General features: G+C 42.2%; 1 protein-coding gene across 3 annotated transcripts in view; it reads right to left on the bottom strand.

The window, feature by feature from the left end:
- Nucleotides 1–18,810, bottom strand: part of NDUFAF7 (NADH:ubiquinone oxidoreductase complex assembly factor 7) — a 120,587-nt gene that overhangs the window by 71,165 nt on the left and 30,612 nt on the right. For all 3 annotated transcript variants that reach the window (XM_073560125.1, XM_073560126.1, XM_073560127.1), the window contains 2 exons: nucleotides 1,803–1,960; nucleotides 529–609 (listed from right to left, as the gene is read on the bottom strand). In XM_073560125.1, coding sequence (XP_073416226.1) covers nucleotides 529–609; nucleotides 1,803–1,960 — 239 coding nt within the window. The remainder of the gene's footprint in view (nucleotides 1–528; nucleotides 610–1,802; nucleotides 1,961–18,810) is intronic.

Here is an 18,810-nt window from a genome sequence, read left to right as displayed (position 1 = left end):
TCAACATCCAACACTGCAGAGACACCATCATGTTTCTCAACGCAGTGATTCTAGAGTTTTGGCATAGGTGGTTTCCTTCATTGGAGACTGCCCTTCCCGTGGTTGTTCCTTCCCGGGGAAAGACCTGGCTAGTCATTGCTTGCATTGAGAAACATGTGATGGTGTCTCCGCGGATTGTGTTTTGCATATTTTTACATATTTCCCATAAGGGATGGGGGCTTTGCTCTAGAATCACTGCGTTGACAAACATGTGATGGTGTCTCCACAGTGTTGGATGTTGATCTCCATGAGTTCATTTATCCTCATTTTTCACATCCATGCTATAGTGATGCCTGCTTTGGTGTAACAAGTTTTGATTGTGGCATTGAAGCGGTTAAATAGTTTGAGGCAACTCTGTAAATGGTCCTTGTATTTGCTGAAAAAGTATGCCCAAATTTTACAACTGCAGTGATGAGATGACCATGGTAGCAGTGCCCAGATGATGCCCTTCAGGTGGGGGTTAGAGATCATTGCACATAATGCATATACCTCTCCAAACACTTGGCTTATTTCAGGGGAAGTGACGAAATCGCCATGTTCTCCTAGCACATCATGATGCATATAGTAGCCCTGGGGAACAAGAAAAGATGGAGAAATCCTGATAATTATATGGAAATATATACAACTACAGATGACATACAGGAACTTCTAAGGTTACCGAAGCAGCCTTGAGATTCTCACAACACTTGGAAATGAATTATGCTAAAATAACATTTAGAGCTTAAATATTAAATTGACACAATCAGAAACAACCTCTTATTTTGCTGGGGGAAGCCATGGCCACCCAGGAATCTCACCTGGAAAGGCAGAAATCTAGAATTACATGGTGGCTGGCCAGATGAACACCACAAGTGTCACAGGAGCAGCTCAGGGTGGCTCTACATAATGGCTAATCAGCTCTTTTCTAGCTTTATTTTTTTACCTATTGAAGAATGTAACTATTTTTCGGACTTAAGATGCACTTTTTCCCCCAAACATTTTGGGGGAAAATGGGGGTGCGTCTTATAGTCGGAATATACTTACAAATACTGTGGCGGCAGCAAGGATTCGGGTGATTCAGCGGCGGTCCTGGTCCGACGCTGTCGGGTGATGATCACACTCCCTTCCCAGGCTGGTGCAGCAGGTTCGGCGGTGGTACTCTGTGGTGCTGGGGGGGCTCCGCCCGGCATTTTGTGAAAGCCCGGAGGCCCCGCACATCCATTGCTGTGATGCGGCGGGCTCCGGGAAAATGGCCGCCGGGAGTGGTACATGGTCAGATTGAGATCTCGGCAACGAGATCTAGTCTCCCAAGATCTCGTTGCAGAGATCTCAGTCTGAGTATGCGCTGCCCACGGCAGCCATTTTCCAGGAGAACACCGCATCGCAGCAATGGATATGTGGGGGCCTCTGGGCTTTCACAAGATGCCAGCAGAGGCACCACACCACAGAGCACCACTGCCGAACCTGCCTGAGATGGGATTTTCCGGAAGCCACCACACCTTCCTGGGATGGGAGTCATATCGCTGGACCACCGAACACCCCCTGTGACCCTGCTCCAACAGCACTGCTGATCCCCCCCCCCGGATATGCTGAATTCGGACTGTAAGACGGACCCCCATTTGACACATTAATTTTTTTCCCTATTTTCCTTCTGAAAATTTGGGGTACGTCTTATAGTTCGATAAATACGGTAACTATTTTTATTCCTATTACTTTAGTCCTAATGTGATTATGAAATAAAGATATTATTATTGTTTTTTTTTACATAAAAACAGAGGCTGTACCTTTATGGGATTTGTTAGAACCTCTTTCATGTATTCAGCCACTGTAATAGGACCGGTGGCCTTAATTTTCATAACAAAATGTTTGAGAAGTAGGTTGCAATCCTCGGAGTCTCCAGTTTTGTTACTTTGGTACCTGCCCAGGTAACGTCCAGCAAATGCTAAAATATGTAAGAAAGAAATGTTTTAATCCCTTTACGCTACAGCTTGTTCTCACCTTCCTGACCAGGTCAAATTTTTCAATTCTGACCAGTGTCACTTTATGGGGTAATAACTCTAACACATCTACATAAACAAAAAGGGAAATGGTACCAGCTCACAACATGAAGTGCATTCAGATCCAGCGAGCATGGAACCACGAGCCGACCACTCGTGTTTGCAAATGCAGAGAAAAGAAGAAAAGTTCCAGCTTCTGGTAAAATTCAAAAAAGATCTTTATTCCATCAAAATAAATTAAAAGTGGCGGACAGGATGATCAGCAAGCAACACGTTTCGATGTATAGCTTATTGCAAGCTGCACATTCAATGGCGTAGATGACATGGTCGGTGTTACAATTAATACATTGTTTAATGTTAAAGCTTTGACTATTGTCGGAATTTGAAAAAGAGGAGCTCTGGTGAGCAAAACTGCATGTTCTGCAACGAAAAAAACATTTAAAATTGAGCCACTTACCAGCAGGTTTGGCTCTTGGAAAAAAAGCTAAGAGAAAGACGGCTGGCTAACGAAGGTGCTCTTTTAGCAACCATAGATCATCCAATTTTAAGAATGGAGAAAAGGATATCGTCCTCAAAGAGTAAGGGTAAATGTTTTAATACAATCTGTTTAATATCTGAAAATTGTGGACTGTATTGAGTAGAAAAAAGGTTTTTATTAAATTGTGTTTATGATCTGGCTTTTTAGGGCCAAATAATAAAGACCTGTTTTTTTTGGCCGAGATAGATTGTGCTCTTTTCAATACCCAGGGGGGATATCCCCATTTGGCAAGTCTGTGGCTGAGCTGATTACTTTGAAAATCATAATCAGCAGGATTACTACAGTTTTGTTTGATGTTATGTTCATCAGTGAGGACTGCTTTGGCCACGTTTAGGGTGACTAGTTTTGTAGTGCATGATGGTATTACCTGCCATGGGTTTTCTAAAAATGGAAGAAATAATAAATCTAGCCATCACACTAGTAAGTTCTAAATCCAGAAAGGTTATTTTGGATGAATCACAATTAATGGTAAATTGTAAATTGAACTCATTTGCATTTATATATTCACAAAAGAATGGTATGGCAGATACATCTCCACTCGAAATGAGGAGTGTATCATTGATGTATCTGCCATACCATTCGATGGATTCCAAAGGGTTGGGTAGGGTTCGCCAATGAAGGGGAGAATTTAGCCCCCACTCACACTCCACAGTGCTGTAAATAATAACAACCATCAAATAAAAAATACTTGTGGGACATAAGAAATGAAGTGACCTAAATAATTAAATTTTGAAGAGTTGGGTTGGGAAAACCACTTTTTTTTAAAATATTTCTAAAATGTCACATTTCTTATATACCCAACCCACCACCCCTGAGACCCATTATAAATGGTATTGGTTCTGTAGGCGAGATTCTGGGTGACTGGCTAGATTCTCTTTTACGACCCCTAGCACAGCGCTCTCCGGAGAATATAAAACATTTTTTTAGATATACTTTCTAAAAAAAAAAAAAAAAAAAAAAAAAAAAAAAAAAAAAAAAAAAAAGGGATCTTTCCAATTTTTTTTGGATCACATGTGGTTTAAATTCCCTATATACTTCGATCCCACAGCATGTAGCATTGGAAGCTTTGACTTTTCACCTCCAATAAATACAGTAACTATAAACCAACTCTTCAAAATTTTATTGATATATTCTGTGTAACTTATTCTAATTTTCTGATTTGCTTCATTATAGGATATCCTCGTTTTCTTTTTTAAAGAATTGACATATCCAATTATTCTCCTACTCAAAACAGCCTTTGCTGTACCCAGTATAAATGCACTGAATCCCTGTTCTCTATTATCTAATTCAAATTCTAAGTTTCTAACCACCAATTTTTTATGATTTTTTGACCATTTTCATCTTGTGCCAAGAACTTCGGAAATCTCCATAAGATATCACAGCCTTTTGGGACAGTGTCCTGCAAGGATAACGAGATCGGGGTATGATCCGAAATAATTAGATCCTGAATATTAATATCATTCAGCCTATTCACCAAGTCTTGAGAGATCAGAAAATAATCTATTCTAGACCAAGAGTTGTGAACATGTGAAAAATGAGAAAATTCTCGATCTATTGGATGACATGTACGCCAGATATCTATCAACCCAGTGCTTTCTAGGAATGGTGCCACCACTCTGGTCACTTGATCTACTACTGTCTGTCTGTCTCACTCTAGATCTATCTTCAATGTTACTCACAACTGTGCTAAAGTCACCACCAATGATTATCTTTTCCTCCTCATCTTCCAATATTTGAGTTTCCAGCTCTCTAAAAAAAAAAACTTTATTGTTCCCATTTGGAGCATATATGTTATATAATCTAACCCTGCCCACCTGGTGTCTAATAATACTCTTATTTTCCTTCCAGATTTATCTGAATCCCAAGATATTATTTTACAGTTCGCCTGTTTGCTTATTAAAATCAGTACACCTGCTTTCCTATTCACCGACGGAGATCCCAAAACAGAACCCACCCACATTTTATCCATCCTGCAGAAATCTTGCTGTTTTATGTGCGTTTCTTGTAGCATTGCAATGTCTACTTTAAGTTTCTTAAGGTGTCTCAAAACCATCATTCTTTTATGTGGGGATTGAAGTCCTTTGACATTCTATGTTACTACTTTCATATTAAATATATAACAAGAAATTTAAAAAAAATTAACCCGTTTTAACCAGTCTGTTGAATTAAACAGTTTAAAACCTAAACAGAGTATTAAGTCTTTTTCTGACTTCACTTTTTTCGCACATGTACCTGTGGGCACTCTGTAAACCCACCCTTTCTTTCGCCAAAACTAGACTTTCCCCCCTCCTTTAGAACCTAGCCTCAATCTCCTCCATTTTATCCCCCAAATTCAAACATATCATACAATTTATTATTTTGCAATGCGTGCCTTAGGAGAAAAAAAAATTGCCTTCTTCTAACAGATTTTGCCATCACCTCTTCCTTAATACGACAGATTGTTATAATCTCTCTCCATCTGGGTCTCATACAGGGACTCGTCCCCCATTATTCTGAAGCAACTTCTTCATAGATTCTCTGGCCATGTCCGGTGCATTAAAGGATTCTGTACCACCTTCTGGGGGAAATATCTTCAGAGTAGCAGGAAATTGCAGCGCAAATCTGATCTTTTTTCCCACCAGTTCAGTACACAGATCACTAAATGCTCTCCTTTTTGGCGTGACTTCTACGGAATCGTTGAATAATAAAACTTTGTGCCCTCTAATAGTGGTCTGAGTCTACTTTTTTCTGTAATGTTGTAGAAGGGCAGATTCATCCACAAAGTCCAGATATTTCACCATTACCGGTCTTGGTCTACTAGGAGAGGGAGAATTGTGCTGCTGCTGTGGCGCCCCTGCGGGTCCAGTCGCCACAGAGGTACTGCATCTCATCCAGAGGTGTGGTATCTCACGACCAGGTAAGATTGGGGCACCTGACCACACTCTTAATACTGCATTCAACACACATTAGCTAGTCAGGGCACCTGGGCGTACCCTTCGGGAGGATGGCCTCATCCCAGACTGGTTAGGAAAGGGTGTTGGGAGCTAGTGGGGGAAGGTAGGTAATGGGGAGGCGCTTAGAAAGTGGAGTGATGTAGAGCAGCCAATGGGAACATCAAGTGGGCGGAGCTTAGAGAAAGAGTGGGAGATTTTAAGTAGTTTGGAGTCCCCTCAGGGGAAGAGCAGGAGGAAGGATGCGCTTGGAGCAGCTCCTGTCAGGAGGAGCTGCTGGATAGATTGGCTGGGAGGAGAAGCTGCCGGGAGGAGAAGCTGCCGGGAGGAAAGAAGGGAATTTCTAGAGTCCCACGCTGATTGCTATCAGGTGGGAGAAGAAAATAGGTTGCAGAATTGTCTCAGCCCCTAGCCTAGCGAAGTAAACAACAAATTTAACTAGCAAGCTGACAGCTGTGGTTGCTGTATGGGCCACAGCGAATCCCAGTTATCGTCCCAGAAAGGCAGCCATATAGGATCAAGGAACCGCCTGAGTGACGAATTCTGACAGGATCCGTGGCAGCTAGCCTGGGACACTGACTGTGAAGGTGCTGGAAAGGGAGAAAGGAGAGGAAATCAGCACAGTGAGACGGCCTAGAAAGGAACATACTGAAAGGGAGTGTTGGAGGGGTGTACTCATCTACCTGGAAGTTTACTGGACCCCTGACCTGGAGGACTCCGTACCGAAGCGGGCATCTGTGTGCACCAGACAGTGAGTAAAGCCCATTGAACTACATGCGACTGTGTCCTCCATTTTACTCCTGCACCACTCCTTCACTCCACTCCACATCTACTAACAACTACATCTATTCTGCCCTGGGACTACAGCCCAACCTGTGGAGGGCTACATCACAGCTGCGCCCAACATCCATCCCAGAGAAGCAACACTGCAGCGCTGGTCACCTCTGACCAGATTGCCACAGGTGGCATCACGTATTCAACCATAAATTTATTCCCATCTCCTTAATTACCCCCACCACAAACTATAGCCATTGACCGCCTGGGGCCACGGACCGGGTCCCAGCCGCTGTGACACAGTCTCCCATTGAAGCCGATGGGCCCGGCTCCGAGTACCCCGGGGCATATCACTGCTGCAGAGGTGGACCCACTCTGTAGGCTCTTTTTACTTTCAGGCTGTGTGCACACGCTGCGGATTATGTGCGGATTCATCCGCGCGGATTTTGTAAAATCCGCAGGTGAAACCGCAGGTCAAAAGACCTGCGGTTTTACCTGCGGATTGCTCTGCGGTTTTGCCCTGCGGTTTTTCATCTCCTCAATGGAGGAGATGGCAAACCGCAGGAGAATCCGCAGAAAGAATTGACATGTCAATTCTTTCTGCGGATTGAAAACCGCAGATAATCCGCGCGGAAAATTCCGCACCGTCTGCACTGCGGTTTTTGATTCCCATAGGGAATCATGGTACTGTACACCGCAGCAAAAACTGCTGCGGGTCCGCAGCGGCCGGAACCGCAGCAAAATCCGCAGCGTGTGCACACAGCCTCATACTCTTTTCTATCCTCAACGATCTGGGAAGTTCCTCCATACAAATCTTCATTAAATGAGTAGGGGAGATAGATTCTGGGATACCTATTATCCTTAGATTGTTTCTCCTCGATCTGTTTTCTAGATCATCTAATTTTTCAGACAATTGCAGGCTCAATTTTGTGGCTTTTCTCAGCTCTAGTTGTATATTCTGAAGTTCATCCTCTGCTGCAATCTGTGCTCAGCTATATCAAGCTTTTCAGACTGCTGAGTGATGGAAGCCTGCAGTTGCTGCAATGATGCAGAAACTGTTTGTTCAAGAGTATTTTTTATGTCTGGTACCAATATTTTAGCCACCTCTGCAGCCAAAGCTTTATATGATATATTAAGTCCTGCTGGTTGTTCCCCCTCTACTTCCTCCCCCGTCTGTATCGTATGCGGTGCTGTGCCCGAGGACTTACTAGATTTCTTTGCTTTTGGAGCGTCCGGCGCCATCTTGTTGCACGCTTCTAGTGGTGTCCAGGGAGAAAAACTTTTTCGGGACCCGCTACTGTTAATAAATTTCTCCATACGCGATGGAGATGCCTGGAGAGTCTGACAGGTAATTAGCCTGTCGCAAGGTTGAATAGGTTCTAGGAATTGCACTGAGAGAAGCTGGGTTATGGAGCTCCTGTAAAACACTCCCTTTCATGTACGTGTTGGAACCGGGAGTCTTCAAAATGTTATTATTCAGGTCACTTCATTTCTTATGCACCAACAACTACCGTATTTTTTATTTTATAGTTATTTACAGCACTGTGGAGTATCAATAGGGGCTAAATTCTCCCCTTCATTGGCGAATTTGGTAATATCTTATCGGTAGAAATTATTTTTATATTCTCCCTACAACCCTTTTTTGGAATCCATCGAGTGGTATGGCAAATACATTGATGACAAACTTCTCATTTGGAGTGGAGATGTATCTGCCATTCCACTCTTTGGTGAATATATAAATGCAAGCAAGTTCAACTAACAATTTACCATTAATTTTGAATCTTCCAAAATAACCTTCCTGGATTTATAACTTACTAGTGTGATGGATAGATTTATTATTTCTTCCATTTTTAGAAAACCCATGGCAGGTAATAACATCATGCACTACAAAACTAGTCACCCAAACATGTGGCCAAAGCAGTCATCGAATCAGAGAATGGTAGAGTTGGAAGTGACCTCCTGGGTCATCTGGTCCAACCCCCTGCTCAAAGCAGGATTCACCCAATCATCCCACACAGATGTCTGTCCAGACTCTGTTTGAAGACTTCCACTGAAGAAATCGCCACCTCTTGAGGCAGGCTGTTTCACTCATTGATCACCCTCACTGTCAAAAAGTTTTTTCTAATATCAAATCTGTGTCTCCTCCCATTCAGTTTCATCCCATTGCTCCTAGTCTTTCCTTGTGCAAATGAGAATAAAGATGATCATTCTACAATGTGACAGCCCTTGAGATATTTGTAGACAGCTATTAAATCTCCTCTCAGTCTTCTTTTTTTAACTTCATTCCCAAATCCTGTAACAGTCCATCATAGGACATGGTTTGCAGACCGGTCACCATTCTGGTGGCTCTTCTCTGAACTTGCTCCAGTTTGTTGATGTCTTTTTTAAAATGTGGTGCCCAAAACTGGACACAGCATTCCAGATGAGGTATGACCAAAGAGGAATAGAGGGGGATAATGACTTCACATCATCCATACTGTATGCTTCTGTTAATACATCCCAGAATTGCATTTGCCTTTTTTGCTGCTGCATCACACTGTTGACTCATGTTTAGTTTATGATCTATTAGTATACCCAAGTCTTTTTCCACATGTGCTGTTGCTTAGCCCTATTTCTCCCATTCTGTATATGCTTTTTCATTTTTATTGTCCAGATGTAGTACTTTGCATTTTTCCCTGTTAAAAACAATTCTGTTAGTTGCTGCCAACTGCTCCAGTTTATTTATATCTTTTTGAACCCTCTCTCTCTTCTCTAGTATTAGCTATCCCTCCTATCTTTGTGTCATGAGCAAGTTTAATCAGTGTACCTTCAATTCCTTCATCTAAATAATTGATAAAGATGCAGAAAAATACAGGGTCCAAAACAGAGCTATGAGGTACCCCTCTTGAGACATTCTTCCAACTGGATAAGCAGCCATTAACGACCACTCTTTGGGTCCGATCACTAAGCCAGTTATAAATCCACCTAACAGCTGCCTTGTCCATTCCATACTTAGTCATTTTTTTCAATAAGGATGGTGTGAGATACTCTGTCAAATGCTTTGCTGAAGTCAAAATATACTATATCTACAGCATTTCCCTGATCCAACCAGTGATTCTGTCATAGAAGGAAATTAAGTTAGTCTGACATGCTGACTCTGGTTAATCACTTCATTCTTATCCAGGTACTTACATATTGTTTAATAATTTGTTCAAAGATCTTTCCTGGTATAGAAGTCAGACTCACTGGCCTATAGTTCCCTGGGTCCATCTTCTTCCCCTTTTTGAAGATAGGAACAACATTTGCTTTTCTCCAGTCTTCTGGGAGTTCGGATAGCTAAAAATTTTCAAATATTATGGAGAGTGGTTCAAAAATTTATTTTGCTATCTCCTTCAGTACTCTGGGGTGTAATTTATCTGGACCTGGAGACTTGAATTCATTTGTCAGCCAAGTATTCCCTCACTATCTTTCTGTTTATAGATAGCCTGGATTCTTCTATTCCTTTAATAGGACAGTGGAGATCAGTTGATTTTATATTTCCTTTCTAAGAGAAAACAGATGCAAAATAGGAATTTAAGAAGTTCGGCCTTCTCAACAACCTTTCTTACCATTTTATCATTTTCATCTTGTAAAAATCCAATAGCATCTTTGACTTTTCTTTTACTCTAGACATATCTTCCAAATCCCTTTTTATTGTTTTTGATGTCTCTTGCAAGTCTTAATTCATTGTCAGCTTTAGATAATCTGATGGGTCCCCTGCAGGTTCTGCAGACAGCATTATATTCTTCTTTAGATATGCCTCCCTCTTTCCATTTGATATTTTTCTTCAATTTTAGCATGTGCTTAAAGTTCTGTGTTCATCCATCCTGGTTTCCTTAAATGCTTGCCGTTCATCCCTCTTTTTGAAATTGTTAATGACAGTGCTTTGAGAACCTCATTTTTCAAAATTTCTCATCTTTCCTGGACATTGTTGCCCTTAAGGATATCCAGCCATTGGATCGCTCTAATTCTCCGAGTCCCTTAAAATCTGCTTTTCTGAAATCTATCCTTGAAGTTTCACTCTTCCTCCCTGTTTATAAGGATTAGATCCAAGGTAGCAGATCCCTTTGTTTTCTCCCCTACCTTTTGGAAGGTAAAGTTGTCAGCAAGAGAGGATAAGAAATTGCTTGACCTGTTTGTTTTGCTTGAGAGAGAATCCCAACAAATGCCTGGATAGTTGAAATCTCCCATGACCACTATTGTCATATTTTTTGGAGAACTTGGCCATTTGATGCATAAAGATCCATATCCTCGGCTTGCACAAAAGGCCTGTAGTAACTACAATAGTGTTATTTCCGTTGTTTTCTCCTTGTATTCTTACCCAGTTTCCACAGAACTCCCAGTCTCTGAAACTTGGATCTCTGTGCTGATATACACTTTACTAACATACAATGCAACACCTCCTCCTCCTCCTCTTTTATCAAGTCTGTTTCTTGCAAATAAGTTGCATCCTTCTAGCCTTGTATTCTCATCATGTGTATCGTCCCACCAAGTTTCAGTGATTCCAATTACAACATATTTCTTTTCCTGTGTTAGTAGTTCCACTTCTCCTTGTTTGTTGCCCATGCTTTGTGCATTTGTATAGAAACATTTTAGTTTGTGATTGTCTTTTCTTGCTCCAATATTTTTATTTTTTAGATTCTTTTGTCTTTGTTCTTCCTTTCCACTTCTAATAGTGGAGTTCTCAATAGTATTTGTCAGGTGTGTGGCTTTTTCTGGCCTTTTGCTTCCCTTCCCACATTGTTCTAGTTTAAAGCTCTCCTGATGAGTGTAGAAAGGCAACTTCCAAATACATGTTTTCCAGTCTTCGTAAGGTGCACCTCATCTCTAGCAAGTAGTCCATCATATAGGTAATTCACTCTGTGATCCTGAAATCCAAATCCTTGCTGACGGCATCATCGTAGCCAGTTGTTCACCTGCAGAATCTTATTCCACCTCCTTGTTCCATGGCCATCCACTGGGAGGATGGATGAGAAGACCACTTGCGCTCCCAGTTGTTTCACTTTCTTTCCAAGTTTTCAACGTCACTGCAGATGGTTTCCATGTCCTTTCTTGTGGTGTCATTAGTCCCCACATGTATTAGCCGGAATGGGTAGTCATCTGTAGGTCTGAAGAGTCCTGATATCCTTTCAGACACATTTTTAATTTTTGCACCTGGAAGACAGCACATTTCTCTTGAGGTTATATCAGGTCTGCAGATAGCGGCCTTTGTTCCTCTCAACAGGGAATCACCCATGACCACAACTCTCCGTTTCTTCATCACAACATTTTTCTTTCTCCATCCAGGACTCTGAGGGCGTTCATGGTTGTTCTTTGTAGGCAAAGTCTTTTCGTGATGTATTTCATCATTCTCCTGCGTAAGAGCCTGTTACTGATTCCTGAGCAGTACGGGTACTGACTGCCTCCCGATCCTCCTGCTTCTCTGGGTCACATGCTTCCATTCCTCTGTATCTTCAGGTGCACTTCGAATTTCTTCTCTTTCTGTAACATGAAAAAATAATTCTGCTCTAAAACTCTTCACCTTCCTTAATGTTTTTCAATGTAGCTAACCTCTCCTAGATTTTGCAACTTTTCCTCCTATAGGGACACAAGCTTGCATTTCTGGCATGTGAAATTTACCTTTTCCACTGGTAAGTCTGTGAACATGTAGCAAGAAATGCAACTCACCAAATGGCTCCTGGCCTCTTCCATGTTCTTAATAATATATAAAAGCGGTGAAAAACCAGGGCTGTGGAGTCGGTAAGCCAAACCTGCGACTCCGACTCCTCAATTTCCCTTACATTGACTCCGACTCCACGACTCTGACATATATTGCTTATATTTAAATGAAAAAGTTATGGTAGTACAATGTGAACATCAGACATTTCATCATTTTTATGATACAATAATCAAGATATTTAGTTAGAACATAATATATATTTATTGGAATACAACTTTAGAACACAAAATACTGTAATAATAAATTGTAAATATGTAATACACTATGTAATATCGATTACACACACACATATATATATATATTAGGGATTCGCTCTGGTAGGTAATGGCAGGGCTGCAGTAACGAGGCAACACAAGCTTAAAGTCCAATTTCAGTGGTTTAATGTCAAGTTGCAAACAGCAGGTATAACCGAAAGTAAGGAAAGACATATAAATATACTCCAGCTTGGAGAACCACTGGTCCCAGACTCACCCCTTGCAAGGGAGGGGCTTAACTAAGTGGCTGTCAGGTCCGCGGCATCCGGCAGGTGCCATTCCCAGGGTTGTTGAGATTCTGGCTGCTATAGTCCTGCAGCACGGGGATCCTGTATACAAATTCAGGCTAAGTCCAGCCAAGTTCCTGTAACTTTCAAACACATTCACCATGTGCCAAACACCAACCTCCATTAAATAGCCCCTAACCCCTCCTACAAGTGAGGTAAGCATCACATGGGCTGATCACGTGACCATGACATCATCGCAGGTCCTGTCTTTAGGGAAAAACCCGGCCAAACATTAACCTGCTGGGAGAAATCTATCTCCCATTCAGTAAAACACCCTTTACTGTACATATATATATATACATATACACACACAAATATAAATATAACACTATGTAATAAACTATGTAAGTGGGTGGCAAAAATCAGTTTTCAACAAAAACATACTAAATAACATTTGGGCAGTCTATGAATTTGTTCTAAGAAATAGAATTGCCTCCATCAGATCCTCCTTCATAGATGACCTCAAATCTGACCTAATAATTTTAAGGCTAGAGAACCACCTCTATACACTAACTTGGGTTGGAGGCAAAGACGTAACCACATGGGCAACATCTCTAACAATTTCCGGGTATAAAGGAATTGCCTCATGCACAGTTTTGATGAACGGTTGAATTTTTCTATTTCTTCGAGAGCAAGTGAAATATTTTGCTGAAATATGGTCAATCTGCTTGCTATAGGAGACGGAGTGAAATCTTTTTCCTTGCGGCAACGCTTTGCCTGCTCCATGTCATCCAAATACTTGTCAAAGTCAAACTCCTCATCTGATGAGGATGAAGATATGGCAGCAGTAGCACTGTCAGGACCTAAGTCCTCTTGTGCCTGGCAGTTCTCCTGTAGGCCACTCATCCTAACTGCTTCCTCAGTCAGAGCTTCTTTTCCTTTAGTAAGCTGTTGATCATCAAGTAGTATATGATGACATGGGTCCACAGCTGCCAGAAAAATTTTATTTTCCAATAGCTGTGTCTCTGTTTCATTGAAACAGAAATGCCATCTGCAATTAAACCTCCTCTTTGGGACAGGCAAAATAGCAAGTTCTTCCACTCCCTTATGAAAATGCCAGGGGTTAAATCCTCAGATTGTAATTTTTTTAGTCACGGTAAATGGGTGATTAAGCAATTTCTTCAATTCAGCCACCTGTGTCCATTGACCATCATTTAGGGTTACCTGAGGGTTCGCCATATCTATAAGAAACGGTTTTAGTTCAAGTAATCGCTCAATCACTAAATAAGTGCTGCCCCACCGAGTGGCTTGATCGACAATTGCCCCTTTCCCAGCACGTCTCTTCAAGGTGGAATCAATTTTAGGGGTTCTGGCAGCAATAACCAATTTCCTCACTTTTCAAATCAGATTTCCAGCATGTCCCTCTTGCAGACTCTCTCTTATTGCCAGCTGCAGCGTGTGCACAACTTTCTCCAGCTCGGGGCCCAGGAATCGGATCCTGTGCAGGGCAGGCACCACTCCCCCTCCTCTCTCTGGTGAAGATGGCAGAAGACAGGACAGAGGAGGGGAGATTGCCCCCTGCAGTCTGGAGCCAATGCAGGACGGGAGCACTGCAGCATACAAGTGAGTTTTGATAGGTGCGTGCCCCTGCTTCTAGGGGGGGGGGTAGCTGCCCCCCTGCCCCTCGCTGGCTACGGCCATGAGTCACACAAGCATTTTTGTGGATCCGTTTTTTGCAGTAAAATGCAGTGACTCTGGGCATCCCAGCAAAGTCAATGGATTTCAACATATGACATTCAGACACATTGTTTTGTGAGGATCCGTTTTTGGGCTGAATGAGCATGTCAGTTTGTGTGGCGTTTTTCTAATCTGCTTTTGAAAACATTATCTATGAGCTCAAAAACCTTTCGGGTGATGCGGTTTTTTAAAAAGCTGATTTTACAGCTGAAAAACATATCTTCAAAAAACGCAGCAAAAACGTTGTGTGTGAATGTAGCCTTAAATCAGGAATAGAACAGCCATTTATAGGACATTTTATAACTTTCCCAAATTCCTATGAAAAAATATTCAGCACATTCTGCATTGAACTACTGTACCCAATTTATTATATATTTTAGGAGTCGGTCCATTTTATACCGACTCCACCAAAATGAGCACCGACTCCAAGTCTCCGACTCCACAGCCCTGTGAAAACCATGACAAAATTACCGATGTCCTCCTTTTAGTTGCAATGGCCAAAATCCAGTGTTCTGTAAGCTTGCGGAGACTCTTCACTTATCCCTTATCACTTATGCAAACTATCTCCTCAGGACTTCTCCCCTGGCTTACCAATGTCCTCCTTTCAGCAGCAACAGCCAAAATACAGTGTTTTTTGAGCTCACGGAGACTGTTCACTTATACCAGAATGCACTGGGAATATGCAAATTACCTCCTCAGGACTCCTCCCCACTGAATATATTCGCATTAAATGAAACTGTAGCAATCCTGCCGATCACGATTTTCAATGTAATCAGCTCAACCACAGACTTGCCAAACAGTGATATACCCCCTGGGTATTGCAAAGAGCACAATCTATCTCAGCCAAATTAAACAGGGCTTCATTATTCGGCCCTAAAGAGCAAAATCATAAAGCCACTATACAATTAAAAAAAAAAGTTTTTTTCTACTCAACACAGTAAGAAATATTCAGTTATTAAACAGATTGCATTAAAACATTTACCCTTACTCTTTGAGGATGATATTCTTTCCTCCATTCTTAAAATTGGATGATCTGTGGTTGCTAAAAGAGCACCTTCATTAACAAACCGTCTTTCTCCTAGCTTTATTTCAAGAGCCAAACCTGCTGGTAAGTGGCTCAATTTTAAAGGTTTTTGCATTGTGGAGCCCGCCGATGAAGAACATGCAGTTTTGCTCACGAGAGCTCCTCTCTGTCAAATTCCGACAATAGTTAAAGTTTAACATTAAAAAATGTATTAATTGTAACACCGACCATGTCATCTACACCATTGAATGTGCAGCTTGCAATAAGCTATACAATGGATGCATGACACGTAAACGATAGGCTCGCATCAATGAATATATAAATGTTATCACTAATAACTAACAGCAGACATATATCCTTGGCATCGAGACACTTTATTGATATACATCGGGGAAATCTTTCTTCCCTCAAGATCTTTGGGTTTGAGAAAATGTTTAAACCGGTGGTAACATAGAAAGGTGCTTACTGGTGAGAGAAGCGTTCTGGATTTTGAATTTGGCAAGTCGATTTCCTTCAGGATTAAACTTGAGAAATTAAATAGCTTACCATTATTAACCCCTTTCTGCCATCCGACGTACTATCCCGTCCATGGGACCCGGGCCCCTATGCCCATGGACGGGATAGTATGTCGGCGCGATCAGCGGCGCCCACGTGGTGAGCGCCGCTGATCGCGGCCGGGTGTCAGCTGATTATCACAGCTGACACCCGGCACAATGTGTCAGGGGTGGTCACGGACCGCCCCCGACACGTTAACCCCTTGCACACCGCGATCAAACATGATCGCGGTGTACCGGGGGTTAAAGGGAAGCATCGGCAGGGAGGGGGCTCCCTCCGTGCTTCCCTGAGCCCCCCACGGCAGCGCAATGTGCAGCGCTGCTGCGGGGGGCTCCTTTCCTCCAGGCCCCCGAATCCAAGATGGCGACGGGGGCCTTCGGGGGCCTGAGCAAGCTGGCTTCCTCAGTGCCTGCAAAGCGCAGGCATGAGGAAGCCTTCTGCAGTGCCTGTGTCAGATCGCTGATCTGTCACAGTGATCTGTGATGTGACAGATCAGCGATCTGTCACAGGACAGTGATGTCCCACCTGGGACTATTTAATAAAGTAAAAAAAAAAATAAAAAAAAGTGTTAAAATAATTTAAAAAAAAAAAATCGCCAAATAAATTAGAAAAAAAAAAAAAATATTCCCCCAATAAATCCATTTTTTGGAAATAATAAAAAAAAAAAACAATAAAAGTACACATATTAGGTATCGCCGCGTCCGTAATGACCCGCCCTATAAAACTGTCCCATTAGTTAACCCCTTTAGCGAACCCCTTAAAAAACAAAAAACGAAGCAAAAAATAATGATTTATTATCATACCGCCAAACAAAAAGTGTAATAACGCGCGATCAAAAAGACGCATATAAATATCCATGGTACCGCTGAAAACGTCATCTTGTCCCGCAAAAAACGAGCCGCGACACCGCTTCATCAGCGAAAAAGTAAAAAAGTTATAGCTCGCAGAATAAAGCGATGCAAAAATAATTATTTTTTATATAAAATCGTTTTCATTGCATAAAACCGACAAAAACATAAAAAAACGACCTAAATGAGGTATCGCTGTAACCGTACTGACCCGAAGAATAAAACCGCTTTATCAATTTTACCGCACCCCCCCAAAAGAAATTCATGAAACGCTGGTTTTTGTTCATTCTGCGTCCCAAAAATAGGAATAAAAAGCGATCCAAAAAATGTCACGTGCCCGAAAATGGTACCAATAAAAACGTCAACTCGTCCCGCAAAAAATAAGACCTCACATGACTCGGTGGGTCAAAATACGGAAAACTTATAGCTCTCAATATGTGGTGATGCAAAAACTATTTTTACAATAAAAAGCGTCTTTTAGCGTGCGACAGCTGCCAAATATAAAAACCGCCATAAATAGTAAATCAAACCCCCCGATATCACCCCCTTAGTTAGAAAAAAATAATAAAATTAAAAAAAAAAGTATTTATCTCCATTTTCCCATTAGGGTTAGGGCTCGGGTTAGGGGTGTGTTGGGGTTAGGGTTGGAGTTATAATTGGGGGGTTTCCACTGTTTGGGCACATCAGGGGCTCTCCAAATGCAACATGGCGTCTGATCTCAATTCCAGCTAATTCTGAGTTGAAAAAGCCGGATTACTTACCGGTAATGCTCTTTTAATGAGTCCACGACAGCACCCACTGGAGGTATCGGATCCGCCCCATTTGGAACAGGAAACCCTACAGGAAAGATAAAAGGGGCGGTCCGCCTTTCCTCCTCAGTTTTGCATTTCAGAGTACCAGGAGGACCGCCAAGGATTAGGCAATGTCTTGTACTTGTAACTTTACTTATCCAACTTTAGCAGATATACTTTTAATATTGATATTTCTAGCAGGGAGGGAAGTGAGCGGGTGCTGTCGTGGACTCATTAAAAGAGCATTACCGGTAAGTAATCCGGCTTTTTACCCTTCGCCACGACAGCACCCACTGGAGAGATTCCAGAGACCATCACCTGGGTGGGACCACCGTGCTAAGGACAGTCCTGCCAAAGCTTAGGTCAGAAGTAGACGAAAGGTCAAGTCTATAGTGTCTATAGAAGGTAGAAGGGGATGACCAAATTGCCGCCTTACATATGGTTTCAATTGGAACGTCTCCCCTCTCCGCCCAGGAGGCCGCCATTGCTCTGGTGGAATGTGCTCTGATGTCGTCCGGAGGTTCTTCCTTTTTTGCAGAGTAGGCTAAACGAATGGCATCCCTGATCCATCGGGAAATGGTGCTCTTTGTGACTCCATACCCTTTTTTACAGCCCTGAAAAGAAATGAAGAGAGCCCTACACTGCCTCCAGCTCTCGGACCTTTCAATATACTTTAGGACAGTTCTTCTGACGTCCAAAGTGTGGAATTTCTGCTCTTCCGGAGTGGAGGGATCTTCAAAAAAGGTTGGTAGGAGTATCTCCTGAGACCTATGGTACTTTGTTGATACCTTAGGCAGGTATGAGGGGTCTGGCTTTAATATTAATCTATCCCGGTATACCTGCAAAAAGGGTGGATCTATGGACAGGGCCTGGATATCACCCACTCTCCTAGCGGATGTCAGTGCTACCAAGAGGGCCGTCTTAAATGATAAATATTTAAGGGATATCGTATCTATCGGTTCAAAAGGTTCTTCTGTCAGGGCGTCTAACACCAAGTTTAAGTCCCATGTAGGGATTGTAGGTATGTGAACCGGAGTTATTCTTTCACATGCTGTAATGAATCGTGATATCCACTTATTCCCTGCTATATTATGGCCATACAGCGCCCACAACGCAGACACCTGTACTTTCAGTGTGTTTACTGACAAGCCCAATTCCTTCCCTTTTTGTAAGAATTCTAAGATAGGAACTATCGGGACTTCTGCTGTATGAGATGCTGTATGAAACTGTAGGAATTTCTTCCATATTCTTTTATAAATTTGGGTTGTGGACTGCTTCCTGCTCTGTAGGAGCGTAGTAATTAATGATTCCGAAAAACCTCTTGATCTTAATAGGTGCCTTTCAAGTTCCACGCCGTCAAGTGTAAGTTGTCCACTTGAG

The sequence above is a fragment of the Dendrobates tinctorius genome, unplaced genomic scaffold (genome assembly GCF_039654945.1).
Source record: "Dendrobates tinctorius isolate UK_male_01 unplaced genomic scaffold, ASM3965494v1 ptg000293l, whole genome shotgun sequence".
Classification (NCBI taxonomy): domain Eukaryota; kingdom Metazoa; phylum Chordata; class Amphibia; order Anura; family Dendrobatidae; genus Dendrobates; species Dendrobates tinctorius.
This window is presented reverse-complemented; position numbering and strand designations above follow the sequence as displayed.